General features: G+C 39.4%; 1 protein-coding gene across 3 annotated transcripts in view; it reads left to right on the top strand.

The window, feature by feature from the left end:
• SKAP1 (src kinase associated phosphoprotein 1) overlaps positions 1-9,197 on the top strand; it is a 318,226-nt gene that overhangs the window by 64,239 nt on the left and 244,790 nt on the right. For all 3 annotated transcript variants that reach the window (XM_006166116.3, XM_006166117.3, XM_006166118.2), the window contains exon 3: positions 202-227. In XM_006166116.3, the coding sequence (XP_006166178.1) occupies positions 202-227 (26 nt within the window). The remainder of the gene's footprint in view (positions 1-201; positions 228-9,197) is intronic.

Genomic DNA, 9,197 nt, shown 5'->3' with positions numbered 1-9,197 from the left:
CCTGCTGTGCCACTGGCTGGCCCTTAGAATCTTTCAAATCTCCGGGAACAACCTTTTTGGGTTGTTCCAAGTGAGTTGCAGCTTTGACTAGTTACAGGCTCTTTAGGAAGCTCTTTGGACTAAGCGCTATAGCTAAAGCACGCCGCCCCAAACTGAGAAATGTAAGTCTGACTCATCGCCATTCTTTTCCTTGTATTTCAGGTACTACTGGGATTTTCAACCCCAAGGTGAGTTTGTTTGTTTTTGACCACATATGGTTTTATAGTAAAAATGTGTGGATGGCATTGTTTACTTCTCTCTCTTCTATTGATACAGAAGCTTCTTCACCGTGACATTAGCCATTTCAGAGGAAAGTTAGTGGAGTGTTTAATTAACCTTCACCCTGGTGGGCTCCCTGCCCTGCTTTTTAGCAACAAGAGGCACTCTGCTTCTGCCTTCTGCGTGGATTATTGCTAGATTATTTTATAGAACCAAAGCTTTAATATGCTTTTATTCTTTGAGCTTCGTTTGATGCCAAGAGGCTCCAGTAGCATTCGAATAAAATGGTGGTCGAGTCCATAATAAAAACCTTGGGAAGGTTCCAGCTCAGCTAATCCTTCATTTGCTCCAGAAATAAATTCCAGTATGTTACCTCCTCCATCACAGTGCCCTTCCACATAGCTCGGCTGTCTGGCAACAGAGAACTGTCAAAAATGGAGCGGTGTTGAAATTCCCACTAGAACACTGTTATCACATTTTAATATGAGCATCACTGCAGTCTCAGTGCTTCTAATTGCTTTCAAACCATTGTTTTCCTGCTTTTGCTTGATGAACCCAGCATCTGGCATGATTCTAAAAAGTACAACAGACAGATGTGTGCAAAATTAAAATAAAAGAAAAAAAGGTCAGGATTAGAACACATTTTTAAAAGGTTCGAAATGATAATATTCTGAAATCAGTTTGAGGGAGTGTCTTTAAAGTAGATGTAGTCCCTATTCTTAATACTCTGGTTAGGAATGTTAGAAACATCAGCCTGAATTTAATTATCTTAATTTACTATACATGGAGGGTTTTTATTTGCTCACAGAATGACAGTTTTAGGTGAAACTTGCAAATAGCTTTATGAATTATTTTGCTCTGTAACTTTTTTCAAAGCAATGGTCAACTTTTAAAAATTATTTAATTTTATTTATTATTATTTAATTTGCTATAGGGCATGTGTCCTCACCAGAGAGAGATGGTGCAGGGCTTGGGGGAAGTGAGAAAGTAAGCTTCCAGGTTCAGGATTCGAAACATGATCAACCATGTGGGAGTCTAGCATCTTAACCACCACGCCACCTGCTGGTTCCCCAACTGTACATTTTTAAAATACTTTTTATTCTCTTAATTTGTCAATGTAACTCATCTCAGCGAGCAATAGTACCTTAAAGAAAATGAAACTGTGAGTGATGATAGTAGTTTTATTAAAAATTTTCTTTTTCTAGTTCAAACTTTGGTATAGTATATTTCAAGCCTATGTAAGACTTGCTTTAAAAACAAACTTTAAGAAATAAAAATGCCATATTTCAAAAGCTTTTGACTCTAGTAAGTTACTTATATCATTTTAAATAATGTGATGTGGTATATAGCTCATGGTCCTAAAACATTTATAACTGAAAACAGACTGAGCAATAGAGAATTACATTAAATAATGTAGCAGGTTTTTTTTGTTGTTGTTGTTGTTGTTTTCCAAAATGTGAAATATGCTATTTAGGGAATGGCCCTGTAGTTCAAGGTTTAAGAGATGTTAACCAAAATCCACAGGGGCCAGAACATGATTGTGAACTGGCAGAAATGAATGGAACTGTAAGGATAGACTTAATTACCTAAAGAAGAAATAAAGAATCGGTGTCAAATACACACACACACACACATATGTATGCACATATATATGTATATATGGTATATCTGCATACATACACACACATATATATACATATATATGTATATATGTGTTGAAAAAAGAAAAAATTTGGGAGCTTAACGTAAGAGACTATGTGAGACTAAAAGACAAAGGGCACCTCTTACCAGATTCTTGTAATGGTGGCTTTGTAGTCATCTTCCGACCCGACCCAGGGCAACTTTTACACAACTTTTTTCACCTAAGGAGATGGCGTAGTAGTTAAAGCTGTGGATCCCGCATGTCCAAGTCCGTGGTTCAAGTCCTGGACTCAGTGGCTTGAAAAACACAGCAGGCATGTGTGCATGCCGAAAATGGCCAATCTCCCTTAGGGGATGATTTTGTGCTTACCCTATCTCTGTCTCTCTCCGGTGAGCACATATCCTCTCTACCAAGAAAAGTCTAAATAAATAAATAAAGAGAGAGGACATAGTTAGACCAGCTGAAAAACAATTGAAAATAGTTTATGTAGAACAGAAAACTATTTTCTTCTTGACAATGAAGACATGTCTCAGTGTAAACATAGAGACAGATAAAGTAGAAAAGCTCTTGTACTCAGCCTGACTCCTCCTCGTACAGACATATTTTGGGGCATGTGGAGCGGGGATGTATGCTTTACTTTTGATCAGATCTTAGCTGATTGTGTGCTTCAGAAACTGGGGATGTGAGTAGGAACAGTAACTGGTCTCCATAAGGTACTGCAAGACAGTTTAAGATTATGAAAATAATAGGAATATGTTAAAAAAACAAAAACCCCCCAAACAACTGGCCGAATAATTAAAAACACCCTCGAAGGGGTCAGCAGGTGGCATGGTGGCGAAGGCATTGGACTCCCACATGGCTGACCATGGTTTGAGTCCCAGACCTGGCAGCTTGCTTTCTCACTTTCTGTCTCTCTCTCTCTCTTGCACACATGTGCATGCATGTGCCCTATAGCAAATTCTCTCTCTCTTGCACACATGTGCATGCATGTTCCCTATAGCAAATTAAATTAATAAATTAATTAAATTAAATAAATAATCTTTAAAACAGAAAACACCCTGGAAGACAAGGTAGTATTTGGATGGGAGTGAGAAAGGACAGAAATGACGACCCCAGACTTTCCTAGCATTTCTATCTGTGGCAGAATCCTCTGTACAGGAAGATGATGGGATGAACGAACCCTGTGTATTTGCCTAAATATATGTTTATGTTCTTCAGTATATATGAACTAAACCAGATCTGGCACCTGGGAGGAAAATAGCCTTTAGTTATAAAAGATTCTTTATTTTGGACTGGTTCCATGGCCTAGTTGTTAAGGGAGCTGACTCTTACATGGCCGACAGCCCAGTTCCAGTCCTGTCCCATCAGTTTGGGAAATATGCCAGGTGTGTGTATGCCCAAAATTTGGACTGGATGGAATAATGAAGGGAAGGTATTGTGGCATGACTACACCTCATTGGGGAGTGCTTTCTCTCTCTTTCTCTCTGTTTCTCTGTTTCTCTCTGGTGACTGCATGTGCTGACTGTCAAAAAAGTCCCTTATTTGTAGATCTCTTAGTAGCTCATATTTTTAAATTAACAGTTTATTGAGATGTAATTTACATACCATGAAGTTCACCCTTCCAAAGTATATGTACTCCAGAGTGCATATTCTCTGTCGCTGTGTTTTACTGTCTCATTGCAGGATTGTTGAGTAGATGTGTGTATTTAGCACACTATCTGGACATAGGAAACAATAAGAAGCTGTGGTTTCTCTTTATAATGATGGTAGGTTAATGGTAATTCCCCCCCCTAACGTTTCCTCCGAGGCTTTATTAGTCTACTGCCAGCTTCCTAAATAATGTTCATTTAAGATAGAAGAAATATGGGGCCAGCCCATGGCATGGAGGTTAAGGCGACTGGATCCCATAGTAGCTGACTGTAGGGTTTGAGTCCAGGACCCATCAACTTGAAAGTTATGCTGGGCCCCTGTGTGTGAGCGCCCAAAATCCAAGAGGGGAATGGAGAAGGGATTATTGCAGTGTGGCCATCTCCCCTGCAGGTTGATTTCTCAACCCCTCCTTCTCTCTCTCTCTGTCTCTCTCTGGCAAGTGCACACACCCTATAGCAAAACAAAACACAATGAAAAGCAAAACAAAAACAAACACCTAAAATAAAACGGATGATATATAAGGAAAATAAAACGTATTCCAAAGAATATTACTTTAATGTAGAACACTTTCTCTTGTTCTCTCTCTTTTTCAAAAAAAATTGCTATAGGGCAGGGACCAGCAGTTAGCGTAATGGCTATGTCACTGGACTCCCACGTTGTTGACCGCGGTTCAAAGCCTGGACCCGGTGGCTTAAAACCACACCGGGTGCGTGTGCGTGCGTGCCCAAGAGGAGAATGGAGGAGAAGGGATTGCGGCGTGGCCATCCCCCCTGGGGGGTGATTTCTCACTTTCTGTCTCTCTGTCTCTTTCTGTCTGGCGAGTGCACGTGCCCTATAGAGAAAACCTCTCAAAAAAAAAAAAAAGATTGCTATAGGGCACATGTGCTCACTGGAGAGAGAGAGAAGATGAGAAATCACTCCCTAGGGAGGAATGGCCACATTGCAATCCCTACTCCATTTATCTCTCAGGATTTTTAAGCTGCTGTTTGGGACCCAAACCATATCGTAAGTCATGTGGCATCCAGCCACCCAGCACCTTAACCACCACCCCACTTTGCTGACCCAAGAGTTCTCTTTTTTTTTTTTCCTAAAGATTTTACCATAGGGTGTGTGTGCTACCAGAGAGAGACAGTGAGAGGGAACATGAGAAATCACCCACTGGTGGGATGGCCATACCACAATCCCCTCTCCTCCATTCTCCTCAGGATTTTGGGCATGCACACAACATGATTTTCAAGCTGGCAGGTCTGGGACTCAAACGGCAGTTGACCATGTAGAAGTCCAGCGTCTTAACCACTACGCCACCGGCGGGCCCCCACAAGAGTTCTTTTACTGAGCTCAAGTGTAATTGGAAACATGGGAAAGCCTTATTTTACACCAAGGCTTAATTCCTTTTATATCCAAATCCTGTTTACTTTAAACTAGTGTTCCATTTATTTTTTACTTAAAGTTACAAAGAAAAGTTATTGGCCTCTTTTCCATGGAGCTTTTAGTAATTAGCTATCTAAAAGATGAGATTGATCAGTTGTCTAAAAACAGTATCAGTTATGCCTTTAGATTTGATGGCAATCTCTCTTTAAATCATTCAGCAAAGTGATTTCATTCTTGCTTCGGTTTCCTCTCTCATAAAAGGAGTTAATTATCAATAGTCAGTTTAATACATTAAAATTTAAATTATAAAGTACATTTATAATTTAAAATTTATTGCTATAAAAATATTTTTATGACTATTAGATAGAAATTCACACCATAGACCCAAAGTCTAACACAAATGGCACAATGTTTAAATGAAACATTGGAGAAACCATGACAATATTATTCATACCTATAAGAAGATCATATAATTTTTTTTTGAGAGATTTTCACTGTAGGGCACGTGCGCTCGCCAGACAGACAGAGAGAGACATAGAGACAGAAAACGAGAAATCACCCCCCAGGGGGGATGGTCACGCCGCAATCCCTTCTCCTCCATTCTCCTCTTGGGATCTTGGGCACGCACGCACACGCGCCCGGCGTGAGTTTTAAGCCACCGGGTCCGGGACACGAACCGCGGTCGACTACGTGGGAGTCCAGCGACATAGCCATTACGCTAGCTGCTGGTTCCCAAGATCATATAATTTTTGTGCAGTGGTCACATTACATTTGTAGTCGTGGTAAATATGGGCCAGTGAAATTTATTCCCAGCTCAAAGGTTGAATATCTACATGGATTGTATAGAAGGTTTCTGAGAAAATTATCCAGTACTTCTCAATATGAAAAATTCTACTTTGTGAATCTCAAAATATTATTTTGAGCTAGACATAGGCTTATCATTTCAACATAGCTTGACAAAAGCAAAGAGTGCAAAGTGAATAAAGAAAATGTTATTAACTTATTAATAGTTTGTTTAAGGTTATAGAGAAAACTTTGTGCATTAAGAGAGATTTAAGAGTCTTAGGAGCCAGCAGGTGGAAGATGGTGAAGGTGCTAGACTCCCACATGGCCAACCATGGTTTGAGTCCTGGTTCTGGTGACTTTCTGTCTCACTTTCCTTCTGTCTCTGGTGAGCTCATGTGCCCTAGAGCAAATTAAATAGTAATAATAAAGAAAATTAAATAAATAATTCTTTTTTTAAAAAAAAAGAGTCTTAGAGTCAGTAGGTGGCATGGTGGTTAAGGTGCTGGATCCCACATGGCCCACTACATGGTTCAAATTCCAGACCTGGCAGCTTGAAAATCATGCTGCGCACATGTGCATGCATACCCACAGTCCCGAGAAGAGAGTGGAGAGAAGGGATGGTGGAGTGGTCATTTCCGTGGGGATGATTTCTCACTTTCCCTCTCTCTGTCTCTCTCCAGCAAGCATACATGCCCTATGGCAAAAATAAATAAAAAAATTTAAAAATCTAAAACAAAATAAAATAAAAAGAGAAAAATTTATGAGGCTTAGTAATGAATTTGTGGCCCTTACATATATCTTGAGTCAATAAAAAAAAAAAAAAGGAGAAGAAGAAGAAAGAGAGACACATCTGTGAAAGAATTAGAAATTTGAACATTTGTCATTTTGCTACTAAGAAACCACTGTTAATTTTTTAGGTATGACAGTGGTGTTATGGTTAGTTTTTTTGTTTTTGTTGTTGTTTTGGTTTTTTTAGAAGAGTCCTTATCTTGGAAGTAAGCTTTACTATTTAAAGATAAAGGTTAATGTTTAAAGGCAAAATGTTATGTCTAACAAATAATATGGGAGGGGAGCAAGACACAGGAATGGGAGGCAGATGAAACAAGATTGGCCACGAATCGACATTTGTTGAAGCCAGATGATATATCTATGGGAGTTCATTACACTGTTGTGGCTACTTTTGTACATGTTTACAACTCTCCACAATGCAAAGATTAAAGTTAAGACATCCAGATTGAGATTGATAAAAAAATGTGACATTCTTTGAGTTCTATTGTGCCTTAGTACATGAATGCTTAGAATATGTTCTGTATCTGCCCACAAGATACATGGAATAGGGGATTGCTCTGTAAAATTGTCTCAGGTTGCTGTTTTATGATGGAAAGAAAGTATGAGTTTTGAAATCAGACCTGAACTGTGATCGTAGCTCCTCTACTCACAAACTTTGTAAACTATGGCAAGTGACATAATCTGTCAAAGCTTCAGTTTCCTCATCCATAAAATCCCGCTAATATTATATACTTCACAGTTATTGTGAGTTGTAAGGAGTTATAATGAGATGATAACTCAGGAGGAGTGTTGCAACTGTGGTGGGCAGTTCTTAAAGTGGTAACAAAGTATTTATTTTTGCTCTTTCTCTTTCTCGTTTTTTTCAGTTTTTTGCTATATAGCCAGAGAGAGACAGAGACAGGGAGAATTCCTGGGGTGGGGGGGGGAGATGGTCACGTTGCAATCCCTTCTCTTCTATTCTTTTCCTGGGATTTGGGGCACGCGAACACATGTACCTAGTGTAATTTTCAAGCCATCAGGTCTAGGACTTGAACTGTGGTTGGCTATGTGGGAGCCTTAACCACCATGCCACCTGTTGGTTCCAAAGTATTTATTTTTTAAGAAGAGCTTTATTTATTTATTTTTTTAATTGCCAGAGTGCATGAGTACTTATTAGAGAGAGACAAGAGACTGAGAGAGACAGGGAGAGAAGACGCCTCCCCATGGCACAGTCACACTACAATCCTTTTCTCTCCATTTCTCCATTATAGCTTTTTGGGTACAAGCCACCAGGGCCAAGATTCCAACCTTTGGCCATGCGGGATCTGGCCTTCCTTGAACAGTACTTGGGCACTGCACTATGGAGCCAGCCCACGGCTATTACTTTTGTGTCTCAAACTAGGGCTAGGCAAGAAAAGGTATGTTTGGAACTTTGATAATATTTATTTCATGTATCTTTTCATAAAATCCATTCATTCCAGGGGCCAGCAGGTGGTGTGATGGTTGAAAATCATGCCAGGTGTGTGTGCATGCATGCCCCAAATCCCAGGAAGAGAATAGAGAAGGGATTGTGGTGCAGCCATGGGGGGCAGGAAAGGGGAGAGAGTGATTTCTCACTTTCCCTTTTGCTGTCTTTCTCCAGTGAGTACAGGCACCCCATGGCAAAAAAACTTTTAAAAAATTCATTCATTCCAGCTGAATCCTGGTGTAGAGCCTTGCAACTCACCCTGTTTGTAAGGTTTGCGTTTATAGGGTGCGAGTACGGAATTTTTATTGGTAGGCACTTCAGAGGTTAGATTTATGAGCTTGTTGCTCCATAATGTCTGAGACATGTTCTGTGGAAGCATGAATATCACTTAACTTCTTGTCCCTTACGATCACACGCTTGGAACATGTAGTTATGACAACTACAAGAAGCAAAACATTAAAGCAGCAAAGAAACACCGTTTTACACTTAAAAAAAAGAGAAGGGGATTTCCTTTGAAGTTGAAGAGAAGTGTTTTTGAATTAATGGGGTGTATAGTGATTTTACTAAGTTTTATTTATGAAAATACTCTTTGCATTCATGCCAGAAGGTTTTAGCACAGTCGTAAGTAGGATTTATACAAAGAAACACAGGCCAAATTTATGACGTGTTTGCAATTGTAAGAAAAAGTCTGAATTTACAATATTTGTAATTTATTGTTAAGTATCTTTCTATCACTATTCCTGGAATGCTAATATTTTATAAACAAAAGCATTGGTTATGAACCTAGAATATCCTAACCTATACTACTTTTTAAAAAGAAATCTTCCCGCATGTTTTCCATGTCATTTGGGGATTTATGAGGGGGGAATACACACAGGACGAATACTCCTGCCTTTGGCTTTGGCCCAGCCTTTTAGCATCAACAATCTTGACAGCTGCTTTTGTGGCTGGACTTCCTTTAGGCATTTCCCCCTCTTTCCTTATTTGCTACATTTTATACAAATTAATCTGTAGAAAGTGGATACACATACAAACTGTTTTTGAAGTTAATTACTGACTTTGATACCTTTTCAAATATTTTACTTCCTATACATCTCCTGGTTATTTATTTATTTATTTTTTAAGACTGGACTGATGCATTTTTTTTTTCTTTTTTTTGGAGAGGTTTTTGCTGTAGGGTGTGTACGCTCGCCAGAAAGACAGAGACAGAGAGACAGAAAACGAGAAATCACCCCCCCCCCCCAGGGGGGAGGG

The sequence above is a fragment of the Tupaia chinensis genome, unplaced genomic scaffold, assembly GCF_000334495.1.
Source record: "Tupaia chinensis unplaced genomic scaffold, TupChi_1.0 Scaffold144171_1, whole genome shotgun sequence".
In the NCBI taxonomy this organism is placed as follows: domain Eukaryota; kingdom Metazoa; phylum Chordata; class Mammalia; order Scandentia; family Tupaiidae; genus Tupaia; species Tupaia belangeri.
The sequence above is the reverse complement of the archived record's forward strand: the minus strand, read 5'-3'. Positions and strand labels throughout refer to the sequence as shown.